Source organism: Tasmannia lanceolata, unplaced genomic scaffold (assembly GCF_043159265.1).
Source record: "Tasmannia lanceolata isolate RefF3 unplaced genomic scaffold, GAP_Taslan_0.1 ptg000002l, whole genome shotgun sequence".
Lineage (NCBI taxonomy): Eukaryota > Viridiplantae > Streptophyta > Magnoliopsida > Canellales > Winteraceae > Tasmannia > Tasmannia lanceolata.
Genome location: NW_027518679.1, coordinates 30,278,421 through 30,295,660, shown reverse-complemented (window position 1 = coordinate 30,295,660; position 17,240 = coordinate 30,278,421). Strand labels below are relative to the sequence as shown.

General features: G+C 37.9%; 1 protein-coding gene across 1 annotated transcript; it reads left to right on the top strand.

Annotated features, from left to right (window-relative positions):
* The first annotated feature begins 1,430 nt into the window (after positions 1-1,430).
* Positions 1,431-16,058, top strand: LOC143883925 (proteasome subunit beta type-3-like). Its single transcript, XM_077387247.1, has 7 exons — positions 1,431-1,575; positions 1,672-1,853; positions 1,938-2,045; positions 8,003-8,092; positions 11,432-11,516; positions 15,097-15,191; positions 15,735-16,058. The coding sequence occupies exons 1-7, from the start codon at positions 1,570-1,572 to the stop codon at positions 15,781-15,783; spliced, it is 615 nt and encodes a 204-aa protein (XP_077243362.1). The 5' UTR covers positions 1,431-1,569; the 3' UTR covers positions 15,784-16,058.
* The last annotated feature ends 1,182 nt before the right edge of the window (positions 16,059-17,240 follow it).

Genomic DNA, 17,240 nt, shown 5'->3' with positions numbered 1-17,240 from the left:
AAGATGTATGATCCCCTTTTAAAAAGAAGACTCTCCCACTCAGATGAGGGGAAGAGAAAGTAAATCAACTAAGAACTTCCTTCTGGTGGGAAAGCTCTACCTTCTCCGGTGAACATCCGATACGATTCCCGATCACTGAAAGTTATGTTCTCTGATTAGCTTCCTTCTTGTTATTTCTTATTGCTGTGAAAAACCCCAAACAACATTATGTGATTTCAATGGCAAAGTAAAACAAAAGAATAAACACAAGCAATCACACAAAGACACAAAGATTTACGTGGTTCGGCAAAAGCCTACTCCACGGCAGAGGCGACGAGAAAATCCACTATAAGATTCAGAGATTACAAGAGAAGATCGGTCTCTCTCACACCAAACCCACTAGAAACCCTAGCACACCCTTTTCCCCCTTTCTTTAGAGCTCTCAACCCTCTTTACAAGACTTGCTCTCGAAATAAGCTCTAAAAGCCCCTTTATATAAAGCGGGCTTTGAGTTAGTCTTATCGGGCCGAAAAACACATAAAATGGGCCGGGCTTTGAAATCAAGACATCCAACTAAACACTTATCATTTTGATGTTCATTGAATTATAATTTAGTTAACTGAGATATCTTACCATTTGTAATCTTTGTAATATTCGTAATATTTGTGAGATAAATCTCTGTCAACCATCCGATCTAAAGGTTGGAATTTAGTGATAACAGAACCCGAACCCGACCTGACCCGACCCGACTCGACTTTTGTTTTGGGGGAGGGGGTTGAACGTTCAATTTATTATTTTTCAAAAAAGGATCCAAACCATTCATTTGTTGGGCCACAATGTAAATTGGTTGTGCCCCACAAATCGTTTTCAGAGGATGATCCTGATCCTTCGATCTATAAAGTGACTGCACATTATACATCGAAGGGTTAAGATCATCATGTGAAAATGATTTTTCTGGGTACAACTTGGAGGAGATTTTATATGATGTGTGGCCGTATAAAGCCGTACTTTTTTACGGCCCACACCATAGGATGATCCTAACTGTTCATTTGTTGGGCCACAACGTAAATAGGTTTTGTCCCACAAATAATTTTCACAGGATGAACCTGATCCTTCGATCTATAGAGGGACTACACATTATGGAAACCTCTATAGAACGAGGGGCGTAGGATCATCCTATCAAAATTATTTTGGGGCACAAGTTATTTGCGGTTTGGATAATCCCAATGGGTGTGCCGTAAAAATACTGGACTATACACCATGTTAAATCTCTTCATGATGTGGCCCAACAAATGAACGGTTTGGATCATCCCATGAAGTGGGCCGTACAGCCCTTTCTAAAAAATACTGTACTATTATGCCCCAAACTATATTTTGGTACTAGCTTTTGACAGCCGGTTATATAAAACAAGATGAGTTCGTCCCATTATGAAACCATGGTCGTGCGAATATCAATACTCTCTTTCTCCCTCTTTAAAAATGAAAAAACCTCCCCAATTTTCCCATTCCAAGGTGAATTAACTCTCAAGCAATCACTCTCCCCTTTCTTCTTCCTAATTTCTTCTCAAATTGATCTCTGCTCTCTCAACCATGTCGGTAAGTTTAATCAATATCTTCTCTTCCAATCTTTCTAGGGCAAAAAAACTCATTCCTCTCTTTCTCTCTCTTATTCTCCTTTCTTTTCTTCTTCAGATTTTCGAATACAATGGAAGTGCCCTAATCGCCATGGTAGGCAAAAATTGTTTTGCAATTGCTAGTGACCGACGCCTAGGTGTTCAGCTTCAGACAATTGCAACTGATTTTCAGAAAATTTACAAAATACACGAAAAATTGTATCTGGGTCTTTCAGGCCTAGCTACTGATGCTCAAACCCTGTAAGAATTTTTTCCCCCTTTTTGTTTTTTTTTTTCATCTGGGTCCTTTTTTTTTTTTTTCGTAATTATTCTCTTGGTTTTTAGGTACCAGAGGCTTGTTTTTCGGCACAAGTTGTATGAGTTAAGAGAAGAGAGGGTTATGAAACCTGAGACCTTTGCTAGCCTTGTTTCTGCGATTCTGTATGAGAAGAGGTTTGATTTCTGAAATTTATTGGATTTTGATTATCTATAGTAATTGGGTTTCAAGATCACGAATTTGGTGGCTTGTATTTCTTGGGTTGAGTCTAATAATCGGTTTGGGGCTCATTATCGGTTTGCACAATCTAAAATGAAGAGGGCCTTACGTTTGAGCCACCGATTATTGGACTCAAAATTACGTTTAATTTTGAGTCCAATAATCAGTTTGGGGCTCACAATCGGTTGTCACAACCTCAAACGAACAGGGTCTAAGTTATAGACTTTAAATTCAGAAAGACCTAGTGCTTCTGCCATGAACCCTTCTTGTCGGGAGAACACGCTTTTGTATGCTTTTTTATGGTTCATAGTTCGTACCTCATACTAGCAATAATGCTTGTCTTTTTTGTTATGAATTTAAGACTAGGTCTAAATAGCTTAGCATATCAAATGTCAAGTGTATGGGGATAAAGGGGTTAGGAGTATGTTAAAGTACTTGTTGTCCTATGATAAACGGGATTAGGAGCATGCTTCTACGAGTTGCATCAGAATCCACTAAAAGACCTAGCAAGATTCTAGGAAAAAGGTAAAAAAGAAGTCCTAGTACTGGGTAGAATTTAGAAGACGTTAACATCAATGTGGTATATGTTCTTTTTGAAATCTAAATATTATACGCTTCCTCCCTGGTGGAACAATCCACTTGGAATTGTTCCTCATTGAAGCATAGCGCCTCTTAGTATCTAAAGGCAAACTAACCAATGACATGCTCCTCCTCTATCCAGGCATAAGCCTTTTCTCCCATGGGCCATTGCAGTTTGGTGGAAGAAGGTTGAGCTCTTTCCCTCCTTAGCGTCCTATAAAACCCAAGATTATTGCCTCCAACAAGTTTAAGAAGGTTCTCTTGTTGGGGCACGCCAAACCATTATTGTTTTAAGGAGGATCTCGTAGCTTGATCAACCATTGAAATAGAGATCAAGCCAACATTTGACTCTTGGTTTTTTTAAACAATGGATGCAACAGTCCCTCAAATTAAGGATCCCCGTATACTTTAATACCGAAAGAGATTAAGCACCTATGGGTGACTGGAATGATAGTTTTGTCCGCCCGCACAGCTTTGTATGGACTTACATGGGGTTCATGTGTCAACTTGAGGCGATTTAAAGTGCTTTAAGATATCACATTAATGTTACTGCTTCCATCGATAATCAATCTGCAGATTTCTCTCTGCAGCAAATATTTGTGCAAAAGATTGATGTACAGAGCCAATCCTCTTTTTCTTTCACTTTTGGGGTCATGAAAATTCTCCTAACTATCGTTACTCTGAGATGATACTCTTGATCTGTTGGATCACCTAACTCTTGATCACATATTCACATGCAGGCTCATCATGAGACTCATCCACTTCGCCCTTAGCTCCTATAAATATGCTTCTATTGGTGTTGATTGGTGTACAAACAGCTGCAACTCTCTTGCCTTTTGCATCTTGTTTAGGTGCTGTCCTAATAGTTTGATTAGGTTTTGGAATCCTTCAGGCTTTATTCTCTCCAAATCTTCTAAGAGTTGTTTGTTTCATGTTTTCTTACACTATCTGTTGCCATGTGAAAGTAATCATCAATATCAGTTAAGGCAGTAACCCTTAAAGTAGCTAATTCATGAAGGATGTCGGTTCTTAGACTATTCTTGAATCTAGGAAGGATTAGAGTTGGAGTTTTGTAGTACTACATCTAATAGCAAGTTCAAATTTTTGCATTGTTTCGTAGTACTGCATCTAATAGTATTTTCTTCAATTTTTGCATGTACTCCATCACGATTAGACTCCCTTGTTTAAAGGTAATCAATTGATCAAAGCATCTCTTGGAAATCAACGAGGAGATAATTATGTTTCGGTTTGATTTTCATCTCATCCCATTGTACAAGTTGAGGTGTTCTAGTTCTTTGAATATCCAATTCTACATTTCTCCGCCTAATCTTATCATGACATACGAATTTCATGTTCTCAATCTTTATCCTTCGGTCATCAGTTGTATGTGCCATTATAAGTATTCTTCCATGGTGGTTTGCCAATCAAAGAATATTTGTGCATCAAGAGTTCCATTGAATTTGGGTACAGCCACCCAAACCTTCTTTGTTATGTCACTTAAGGCCACGTTTGGATACCTCATGTTTTTCTATTTGGATTTGGATTTGAGTTTTGGATACAAAATACATCAATCATCCTCATGCTCGTGGAGAGAGAGAGAGAGAGAGAGAGAGAGAGAGAGAGAGAGAGAGAGAGAGAGAGAGAGAGAGAGAGGACGTCTCGCTGCTGCTGCAGCAAGGTCGAGGAACAGCTAGGGTGAAGGTAATTGCTACACATATTGATTTCCAAATAATGTCTTGTAGAACAGATTTGAAAATTGAATTTTTTTTCACTGTTGTAGCTGATTTGGAAATCTAAGGATCTGATCCAGTTCCAAATATCAATTACAAATGTGAGAAATCAAAATCAAAATCTTGTGGGTATCCAAACATGGCATAAATGATCCACATGTTCATACCTATTTCTCTCAAGGATTTCATTTATCCAATCATTTGTACGATTTTTTGTATGGTCAACCCTAGGAGCAGTTCTAGGTGTAGCAATCACTTGGAGATTGATTTTCTTCTCCAACTGGGTTGTTCACTTGAGTGTCTGATCTTCTTGGTTAGTAGAATTCCCAGTGTTGTCCACCATCTCCATCTTAATTAGAGTTTATGTTTAGTTGTTCCAAAAAAGTTAACTCTATCAATTAACCCAAATATGAGATCATCTCTATCCTTATCGGATAATCTTCCTCTATGGGTTCTATTAGCCATTGAAACCAAAGCTTTTATACCAAATATGGTGTAGAATATTTCTAGGGATGGAATGCTTTGAAGATTGGAAAGACTTTGTATGGATTTCTAAGAGTGAACTAGATGGAATCCAGTCTTAGGATTTCAAGAGAATTAACTTGAGATTTTCGAAATTAGAGAAAATGACTAAATTTAGCAACTGTCCCAATGGATCAGCAAAGATCAACCAATGGATCTGTTCAAAATTTTAGTTGTTATCAGGAAAATACTATTCAAAGGCACCTAGGGAAAAACCCTAAAGTTCCGATGAAATCTCTTGGTTAGGTCAACAACTAGCATCGCTTAAATGGTAATATTTGTAATATGACCACGACCACACCCAAAGATTGCAAAAATCAAGATCAACAAGGAGAGGATCAAATAGTAAAGAAGACTAGATTATTTAGAGAAGCAGAAGATGAAAAATGAAGTGAGAAAAATAACACTTAGGAGAGGGAAGGAGTTAGGGCATCACGCCTCTAACCCACCAAAGTCATCACACTAATGGCTCTATCATGTGCATCCTAAGTCCTAACCATGTCTAACGGTTGGGAAATCACTTCCACATGCATGTCAAAGTTGCCCGGCTTTTTTTTTTTCTTCTTCTATTCATTCGATCATGTCAAATCTAGCAATAAGGCTTTACATTATATAGAGTACATGGAGGGGGGCTGAGTAAACTAGTGGAAGTGGTGGGACGAGATGGACGTGAGTCAAAGGTGTGTCCCCTCCCTCGATCACGCCCACACCCACGAGTTTATGATGTGTCACGAGATTTGGTGGCTGTAAAAGCTATAAATTGGATGGAGGTTTTTTGAATTAGATGGGCATTTTCAAGGCACAAGGCCTGATTGTGAAGGAGAGATTGTAACTCTTGAAAATAAAATGGATTTTCACGCACAACTACAACAGCGCAAAAGGGCTCAAATCCAGGGGGTAGGCCCGAGATGGTGTGAATAACTAAATCAGCATTAGAGAGGCTGTTGAGTCGTGGCAAGGGCATCTGCAATACTTTTGATTTGTTGAAGATAATCGGTCATGGAGGAGTTGCCTTAGATTCTGCAGTTGATAACAAGATTAAGAATCCATGTATTTGAGGGAGCGGAGAATGCGGATTCAAGAGCCATCCAAATAGCCCGATAAGTGTGTAGGCTGACTATTTTAGCAAGTACTTCTTCGGTGAGTGTGGCATTTAACCAACTAAGTAACATCTGGTCAAAATGGGTCCAAGTAACATAATCAGGGTTAGGTACTTGAGTAGATCTTAGCTACGAAGGATGGGGAGTAATTGACTGCGCCAAAGAAGATAGTTATTGCGAAAGAGTTTGATTGAATTGAAACTGGGTGAGTGATATTTTGAAGAGATGCTTGAAGAAGGGGAGAGGATGAAGTAACAGCGGAGAGTGAAGAGGCCGTTGCAGAATCGTAGTGTTTTAGAAGAGAAAACCTCTAATACCATGAAAAGTGTTTAAAGATTGAATAGGAGAAGATAAGAAAACCTGTTGACTCTTTTGGGTGATTCCCATTGATACCAAAACCCGAAGAAGAATCTATCGCGGCTGCTGGTTCATCTCCCCGTGAAGAGAACGTGTACATGGAGAAGCTCGCTGAGCATGCCGAGTGCTACGAAGAGATGGTTGAGTTCATGGAGAAGGTCATGACTACGGTTGAGGCCAATGAGGTCGGTGTTGAGGAGCGAAATCTCCTCTCCATCGCCTACAAGAACGTCATCCGAGCTTCCCGGGCCTTGTGAGGGGGAGTGTTGAAGTATAACTGATTAAATAACACAATCTCTAATAGCTTAGGCTTTTGGAGTTAGTGGTTGTTTAACAACTGGCACCAACTTATTATAATTGTATTAAAGTTTAAATATGTTACATTAGTTAGTTATCGATATTTTATCTGCCTTGGCAAATGCCTGAGAATAATAAGATTTCATAGTGTTAGTTTAACATTGGAAATTATGAAGTTAGGTAGGAGCTGGGAAGTTAGAAGTTAGCATTTTAGATTACCCACTTGAGTGAGAGTACGGGACAATTGCAGTTGCAGTAAAATATAATAATACGCATATCGCTCTTATTTATATATGTTTTATAATTTTTGTTAATATCATGGTTTATGCCTCTTTTGAAAAAAATGACTTCATTTAAAAAATCAGAAGCTTTTTTTTGGGGCCCTGTACCTGCCTTGGTCCCGGTTCCCACTTCCTGCTTTTAACAGCATTAGGCCCTTCCATAATTGGTATTAATGTGAATAATTTGGCCCACTGGTAGATAGGCCTGTAGAAATCCCCATCCCAATCTGTTTAACCAGCTATCCCAATCTAAAAGTCCATGCGTCTTTTTGTTGAATGGTAAAAGTCCATGTATCTTTTACTATTAACAGTCAAAGATGAGGATGAAAGTGGGAAGACAAGGCACTTGCGTTAATTAGGCCTCATAGGGGAGGGGCCCTCTTTTTTTTCCTTTTAGTAAATGTGCTAATCAAATTAATCCTTTATTAGCTCATTCTGTATATTTAAGTATTCTTTTCATTAGGGAGAGATTTCGCATTTGTCCTTTGATGTCCAATAATTTATTGCATTCCTATGGGGTACTGCATCAAGTGTTTTCTTGTGCCACTTGCAATAGAAATCCCCATCTCAATCTGTTTAACCAACTATCCCAATCTAAAAGTCCATGCATCTTTTTGTTGAATGGTAAAAGTCCATGTATCTTTTACTATTAACAGTCAAAGATGAGGATGAAAGTGGGAAGACAAGGCACTTCCGTTAATTAGGCCTCATAGAGGAGAGGCCTTCTTTTTTTTCCTTTTAGTAAATGTGCTAATCAAATTAATCCTTTATTAGCTCATTCTGTATATTTAAGTATTCTTTTCATTAGGGAGATTTCGCATTTGTCCTTTGATGTCCAATAATTTATTGCATTCCTATGGGGTACTGCATCAAGTGTTTTCTTGTGCCACTTGCAAAGGATATGATGTTTTTATTGGTTGTAGTTGCAGGTACTACTATCTGGGTATTTACTTTTGCTGTGAATTTATTTATTTGCTTTCGCTGTGAAATTTTCAACTAAAAAAGTGGCATAACTAAAAGAAAGTGACGTGATCTTCTTATTTTGTAGATTCGGCCCATACTTCTGCCAACCTGTAATTGCTGGATTAGGAGATGATAACAAGCCATTCATTTGTACCATGGATTCAATTGGTGCTAAGTACGCTATTTCTTTATCATTCTCATGTTCATATAACTTCTTTTTCAGTTTCATGTTCTTGTAATTTCTTTTTCTCTGTCATGTTCATATGGACATTTAATATCTTCAATTATATGATTTGGATTGGGATCAGCTTACAAATTGGTCTAATTTCTCTTAGTATTTATGCAACATTTTGATAAAAGTTTACCTTTAAGTATTTACATTTATTACCTTATCGGGTTTTTCGACATCTTTTAAAATATGCAACATTGGTGCAGGGCGTGTTCGGCAACCATTCTAACGTAATGTATCCTACTTTTTAGGCGCTAGAGAATGAAGTACGTAATAAGAAAGTAAGAAAATCTCGTTCGGCAAATTCGGCCCACCAAGCCCGTTTCTATCCGTTCCTATTTTTAGCCCTAAATTGATGAGAATTTAGGAAGCGACTCGGAGTCGCTCCCCTAGATTCTCATCTGCCCGTTTCCGTCCGATTCTGTAGGAAAAAATGAGAATGGTTGCCGAACACGCCCGCAATTTGTGCCAGCAAATGTTTTGTTGATTCCAATTTGTGTGTGAAAATGTTTGACTCCCTATAGTCCTTTGTATAGGCAGCATATATGGTGGACAAACACATGCGTGTTTTTTTATGCATGCTTACTGGTTGTCTATTTATTTATTTATTATTTTTTTGAATGGTTATTTATTTATTTTTTATAAGAAGAATCCTTTATATTTATGCTTGCGTGTTTGCGCACACACACATACAGAGTTTCAAAACTCTTCCGTGTCATCATGGACTCCCTTGAGTTAACTCCTTTTTACGTTGTTAAAGTATAAAAGATAAATAACGCCTTTCTCCAATAGCTTTTGCTTTTGGAGATGTTGGTAAGTTAACATGGTATCAGAGCTAGAGGTCTCGAGTTCAAACCTCCCGGATAGCAAAAATCCACATGCAATGGTCGGCCCAAAGTGGGACCACATGTGCGCCACGTGTTTGCCAAGTGGGCCACACGTGCGGGGGAGTGTTAAAGTATAAAAGATAAATAACGCCTTTCTCCAACAGCTTAAGCTTTTGGAGAAGTTGGTAAGTTAACATACGTTGGCTGCGTTCTTGTCTAAGTCCTCGTTTTTCAATATGTTAGAGTATAAAAGATTAAATAACGCCATCTCCAACAGCTTAAGCTTTTGGAGTAATTGGTTGTTTCGCATGGTATGTGAGCAAAGGTCCTCGGTTCAAAACTCCTTGATATTAAAAATCTGCATGCAATGGCCAACCCAAAAATGGGGCCACATGTTCCATGTGTAGGTCAACCCTAAAAAGAGGGGCCACACGTGAGGGGAGTGTTTAAGTATAAAAAATTAAATAACGCCATCTCCAACAGCTTAAGCTTTTGTAGTAATTGGTTGTTTCACACCCTAAAAAGTCAATCAAAACTTATTTGATTCTCCCGAGCTATGGCCGCATCAACCGAGTACTGAACCGCGTCAACCTAATATCGACTGCGTAGTTCCGAGTCAACTAGGATTTGCTTTGGCCACATTCTGACCCGCATCCCCATTTCGAAACACCTACATGCATACACACATACGTACAAAGTTGTCATATTTTGTTACACGAGGTTCGTTTTCGTCACACTTGGAGGCCATCTAACAGTGCGGCTGATCGGGGCTAGCTAGAGCTGGACTTGGCAGGCTAGCTTTGAACTTATTCGATTACCTCCCCCCTTGATTCTTCTGTAACTTTCTTACACTTTTCTTTTTTGTTTGCCTTGTACTTGACCACTTCAATCTCTTTTGCTAATAAATCATTGCCTTTCAAAAAATTCGCTTGGTTCTTCAAAATGGCCGGTGCATATTTCCCTTGAAATACCTCAATTTTCCCCTTAAATTATGGCGTTTGTGAGTAGGATTGGGATCCTATGAATGTTTTGACCCCATCTAATAACTTGAAGAAGAGTCTAGTTTTGAATCCGGATGAGTTACTAATTAAAACTGGTTAGGGCGATTTTGTCCAACCTACTAGTGTATTATGTCTTGATATATGATATTTAGAGTAGTTATATGATATTTATAAGGGCTCTTTGAAGTGGGATGGGTGGGATGGGCACAAGAAGGTGCATATGTTTGATAGGAAAGATGTGCATACGTCCAAAGATGGAGGGTTTTTTGACATTATGATCTCTGGATTTTTAACTTTGGGTTGTTAGGTAAATGGTGGTGAATAGCTGCAGATGCATAGCCCAAACTTTAATTTGAACTTATTGGTGTTAATACGAAAACGATAAGCTAACTTTTCTTGGTGGCTTGAAGAAAGGTTTTAAATTTCGGTTTCTGTTTCAATTTCGGCTGGCATGAAAATGGAAGCGTTTCAGTTTCAGTTGGAAATTTTGGTGGAAATCTGGTAAACTTACGGAAACTTATGGAAACGTAACGTGTAGATTCTCTACGCAAGTACTAGAATAAGCAAAAATACTGTAACGTGTATATTCTCTACTCAAGTGACTCGAAACCCTTTTTAGTGCTGTTCCCTATTAGTTCCTCAAAGTTTGCAATTTGTTGGCCTTGTAGAAGTCATTGTCCTGCTCTCTTTGTCTTCCCAAATCTCGTTATGTGTTTTTCCCGTTAAGCTTTAGGGGCTGTTTGGATGCTGTTCCGTATTAGTTCCTCAAAGTTTTGCAATTTGTTGGCCTTGTAGAGCTCATTGTCCTGCTCTCTTTCTCTTCCCAAATCTCGTTATGTGTTTTTCCTGTTAAGCTTTAGGGGCCGTTTGGATACACGGATTTTAGAATCTCGGATTTCATCAAAATCATGAATGGGAGACGAGAAAAAGGAGACCAGCCGTCGTTTTCTGATTTCTCGCCCTTCTTTCTGACAGCAAGAGGGCAGGAGATCGTCGCATGTTTCCAGGTTTTAAAAATCTCAGGATGGGGGAGAGATTTCTAAAACCTGGATTTCTTACTTAAATCCAAGAAACGCTGTCAGGACAGCATACAGCAGCTTGATCATGAACCCTCTTTTACTCCGTTTTCAAACTAAAACCTGGATTCTAAAATCTGCGTATCCAAACGGCCCCTTAGAGATTTTCAGCCCCTTTATTCATAGGCAGGTCCGGGCTTTTTTTTCTGGTGGAAGAGTATATACATAGCTGATTTCACAAGCATAATGGATGACCATTCTATCTTTCTTTTGCTTTACACTTTGATCTCTGGCTTAATAATATCCTGGTTCCATCACCTTCTCATATACATCTAATCATCAGCACAATTTCTTTGAATGCAGTCAGATATTTATGAAAAATTTCGGGGCCCGCTTTAAGTTTTCCTTTTTGCCTACTTATCTTGTGCTTATGATATGCAGGGAGCTGGCAAAAGACTTTGTTGTGGCTGGTACTGCCTCAGAGTCGCTTTATGGTGCTTGTGAGTCAATGTACAAGCCTGACATGGTTAGTTACATTCATCTTGGTTTCTGTTACATCCATGGTTTTAAATTGATTTCGGTCTGATATTTCAAATTTCAGTTGAAACCGAAATCCGAAATTTTGGGTTTACCAAATTTCGGTAAATTTCATTTTTTTTTAAATATGGAATATTTTTTTTGAATGGTGGAGTGCATCTTTTCTAATATATATATATATATATATATATATATATATATATATATATATGAGTTAAGTGAAGCTACACATACGTGTAGCTAACTTAGCTACACCGACGCCTTAAAATACAGTGGGCCCACATTGTTTGGGTGATCCAAACCATTCATTTGATAGGCCCTCACATTGATAGGGTGTGCCCAAAAAATCAGCTCCATCGGATGATCTCAACCCTTCAAACTGTGGAGGCAAAAATGGACAGATTTGTGAAGGCTTTTACACGTCCATTTTTGCCTCCACAAATCGTAGGGTTGGGATGATCCTATGGAGCTGATTTTTTGGGCACACCCTATCTATGTGAGGGTCCATCAAATGAATGGCTTGCATCACCGAAACAATGTGGGGCCCATTGTATTTTAAGGCGTCGGTGTAGCTAAGTTAGCCACACGTATGTGTAGCTACACTCTCTCTCTCTCTCTCTATATATATATATATATATATATATATATATATATATATATATATATATATATATATGAGAAAAGTGTTCCTGCGCAGGGAGCTCCCTGCGCTTAAGTGGCTTAAAAAGCCATCGATTGGTCGCTTTTTGTGGACTCCGCAAAGGTGGACCCGCCATACGAACCAATCGGTGGCCTTTTAAGCCACTTAAGCGTAGGGAAGCTCCCTGCGCAACTGCCAGGAACACTTTCCTCTCTCTCTCTCTCTCTATATATATATATATATATATATATATATATATATGAGAGAACATTTCCTACACACTTGTGTAGGTAAGTTACCTACACACTACCTTAAAATACAGTGGGGGCCCACATTGTTTGGGTGATCCAAACAATTCATTTGAATGGTCCTCACATAGATAGGGTGTCCACAAAAAATCAGATCCATAGGATCATCCCAACCCTACGATTTGTGGAGGTAAAATGGACGTGTATAAACCTTCCCAAATTAGTCCATTTTTTGCCCCCATAGTTTGAATGGTTAGGATGATCCTATGGATCTGATTTTTTGTGGACACCCTATCTATGTGAGGACCATTCAAATGAATGGTTTGGATCACCCAAACAATGTGGGCCCCCACTGTATTTTAAGGTAGTGTGTAGGTAACTTACCTACACAAGTGTGTAGGAAATGTTCTCTCTCTCTCTCTCTCTCTCTCTATATATATATATATATATATATATATGAGAAAACGGTTTCTACACACTAGTGTAGATAAGTTATCTACACACTAGCTTAAAGTACAGTGGAGGGCATATTGTTTGGGTGATCCAAACCATTCATTTGATTGACCCTCACATAGATAGGGTGTCCACAAAAAATCAGCTCCATAGGATCATCCCAACCCTACGATTTGTGGAGGTAAAATGTACGTGTATAAACCTTCACAAATCTGTCCATTTTTTGCCTCCACGGTTCGAAGGGTTAGGATGATCCTATGAAGCTGATTTTTTGGGCACACCCTATCTATGTGAGGGCCCATCAAATGAATGCTTTGGATCACCCAAACAATGTGGGGCCCCACTGTATTTTAAGCTAGTGTGTAGATAACTTATCTACACTCTTAGTTGTAAATTTCGTTTCGGTGGCCATTTCGTTTTGGCTACCGAAACGAAATTTCGGACAATTTCGTTCGAAACGTTTCGGTAAATTTCGGTAAATTTCGTCAAATTTCTGTCAATTTCGGCCGAAATCCAGAACGAAACGAAATTTTCGTCATTTCGTTCTGGTTTTCGGCCGAAACCGAAACGTTTCGTCCATTTCAGACGAGAAGATACGAAATTTACAACTATGTCTACACTAGTGTGTAGAAACCGTTCTCTCTAGATATATGTAGTATTATTCCGAAATTTGGGAAAGAATAAAGTAATACTTTTTTTATTACTGGATTTCGGCCAAAATTTCGGTACCGGTTGAAACTGTAAAGGGAACCGAAATTTAAAACCATGGTTTGGTTACATCTTAGGATTACAAACTTGGGGCTGAGTGATAGTATTTCAGTATTTTGAGTTGATTGTGACTCAGGTGAGTCATAGTGGCTTTCCTTTTTGTTAAAAAAGGAAAAGTTGCAACAGGTTGGAAATAAGTACACATTGAAATGAAAAAAATAAAACAGTATAGTTATTTTATATGCTCCATTGTGACCTGGTGGTCACGGGTTCGAGTCACGGAAACAGCCTCTCTGCAAAGCAGGCGCAAGGCTGCGTGCATCTAGACCTCCCTTGACCCCACAATGGGGGGAGCCTCATGCACTGGACCGCCCTTTTTTATTAGTTATCTTGTGTAAGCATGACACACTGCCACAACTGCTACAACAGTAATATCACCCATCAGATGCATGTGAATCCATGCATACTTACCAGACAACAAGACAATGAAAGTAAAAAAGATAGACCACATAAAATAGTCTTGAACGGTCCCAACTTATACAAATAATACATGCACTATTCCAAGAATAATTTTAAACGAATACTTACAAGAAATAACAAGGAAAAATAAATTAAGAAGAAAAAACTTATTGTATTGTTTGGTAACCTAAATACATGTGGTTAATAAGATCAAAACCAGTTAAATATGGAAAAAAGTTGAAAATAAGAATGAACAGAAATTAACTGAAGAGAGCCCCATCGATACCCAGACACATCATAGTCACACATATGGTAAGAAAACCCTAAACATATGTACGCTTACAAGAGTAGACATAGTCTAAAGACTAACGGTCTAAAAATTAACGGAAAAAAAAACTGAATGTAACCCAGAAAAATCCAAAATACCATATGAGGACTTCATTAGTAGGTGTATATCGTAAGAAAATCCAAATTACATATAAATGAAACTTAAAAAACAATATTAATAGCCAAAAAATGAAAACAACGTAGAAAACAACCAAAATCAATATACATGTCCTTGACACATATAGGACACAAATATCTCATCACATGCGAATGGAAAAAGGGTATAGAAGGGTAAAAAAATAGAACGACTTTGCATAAAAACTTAAGACATGCATAAAAACTTAAGAATGGTCCAAATTGCCTGACCTGCACTTCCGACCTCGAGAAAGAGAGGTTTATACTGATTTTTCCATGTTTAAAAATGCAAAAGGCATCGTCCTTCCACTGTTTGCAATATTGAAGAGAGGAAAATGAAACATTTTAGTTGTTTATTGTTTTTTTCCCTAAAGCTAAGTCACACACTATGCTGAATAACTGAACGGGATCAAATCATCTGAAATTCTGAGTGCATGTGATTTTATCTGAAATCATAGCTCTTCAGACTTTGTTGGTTAAAATACTGAGCCAACTTTTTTTACTTGGTTTTATTTTCTTGTTTAGTAGTATAACTTGCAATTAGTCTTTGACTTTTAGTAGTACTAAGGAAACCTTCTAATTGAAATGTTGTTGTTCAGGAACCAGACGAATTATTTGAGACCATATCGCAAGCACTGCTATCATCTATTGACCGTGATTGCTTGAGTGGTTGGGGTGGACATGTTTTTGTTGTGTAAGTCTCCATTTTAAACTTCCATTTTCGATGCACTAGTTAGTCTTCTATATTCCATTCGTTAAGTTAAATATTGACAGATTTCTGGAATTAAAATTGTATGTTCCGTTAATCAGTCATAAATTATGCACAAGAAGCCCATTTGCAGATAAACATTTAAGTTCCTCTTTGGATACCTCTATAAACTGTTTGTATACAATCTTATATGCAAATGGTTTTGAAGCTAAATAAGATCATTTGTAAATAATCGTTATGATGTGATATAGTTAATGGCTTTTATAGAGGCCTTCATGTCCTATCTGCAAATAAGATTAAGAGATTTCTTGTCTATAAAGCTATTCAAAAAAGGAAAAAAAAAAGATTTCTTGTCAAAACATCAGTCCATCATTTAATAGAATATTGTAATCTTTTAATCTTCTTTTGCAAATAAGAACTAATATTTTTTGGTATCCAAAAAGGTCACTTTCTATAACTACTACTATTTGTTTAATTGGCTTAGTGTGTGACCTTCATGGGTTAACCTTTTTTTTGGCATTGCTGCAGTACCCCGAGCGAAGTGAAGGAGACAACTTTAAAGGGAAGGATGGATTAGCTGCCGTTTATGGATCTTTCAGACATGAGTTTTGGGGTTAAGATTTTCTTTTCCCTTTTATTCTGGGATTCTTCCTATTTTAAATTGATAGAAAAGTACAAAACTATAGTTTGAATGTTGTCATTAGTGTTATTGATGTCTATCATGTTACTGTAAACGAACAAATGATTTCCTTGCTTTTACATGGATCAAGTAGCTCTAGGGAAGGAAACTTGTCATCATTGTTTGTCTGTGTTAATTTTCATCAAACTAGTGGATCAAGGGTTTTTAATCTCTGATCATCGTGTTGGGGATTAGAGTTATAATTTGCTGTTTTTGTGGGTAAATTTTCAGTGTCTAACTTGAATGTGGGCAATTTTCCAGGCTATGGAATGTGATTAGTGGGTGTAACTTGGATTAGTAGGGTTGAGCTTTTGCTAACTGGATTCAACCTGATCTAAATCCAATTATGAGGCGAAAAGCTCATAGGATGAAACAAACTTTTCATCACAAGGGTTATTCATTTATTTTGGATTGGTTAAAATAGTTGCAACAGGAGATTAAGAGTTGTGTTTATATGGTGGTTGGCCGTGCCGCTAAAAAAGGAAAAAGAAAAGGGAAAATTGTCAATTGGTGATACAAAAATGCCAAAATAGTGGATGGGTGACACCCTTTTGAAAGCTTGTGAACGAAGGTCAAAACACCTTTTTCTGACATGGCCTTTTACATAAATACCATCAAGGCAAAAAAAAAAAAAAAACAAGTTATAGTAGAAATTTCTCTCTTACTTTTCACCTACCAAAAATTACCGCCAACCTCTTCGAGATTTCTCCATTAACGCTTGAAACTCACGAAGGGTAATTAAAGGTGAGTAGCTTATCTACTCTCTTAGGATTTGTGGTTGTATTAATGTGTTTGAACCATGTCATTATTGTGGGTGATAACCCTGTATTTATTTTGCTTGATAACCCTGTCTTATAACCCTTTCAAAATGGTTAGTTAGGGCTGCTGCTTCAAGTATCTCTGTAACCCTGCCTTATAACCCATTTATTTACTTGATAAACACTTGGTACACCCCCGGAGAGGCTTGGTAACCCCCCTCGAGAGTGTTGAAAAGCCTTTGTATATTGTTGGTAACTCCCCTTTTATGTACTTGGTAATCCCTTTAGAAACATGAAAACCCCCTTGTGTAGAGAGTTGAAAACCCCTAATTTGCAACTTGATTACCCTTTACAGAAGCTTCTGTACGGACTTGAATCCTCCATTAGGTAGCTGATAATCTCTTAGAACACCTTGTGGACTGACTTTCAAACCCCCATTGAGGTAGCAAAACCCCCTTTAGAGTCCATAACCCCACTTATGAACTTGGTAACCCATTGCGTACACTTGAATACCCCTCAAGGAGAAATGAAGATCCTCTTTTAGCAACAACTCTATTTAGAACCCCTATTTAGAATTTTAGAAAAATGTCCGAAACA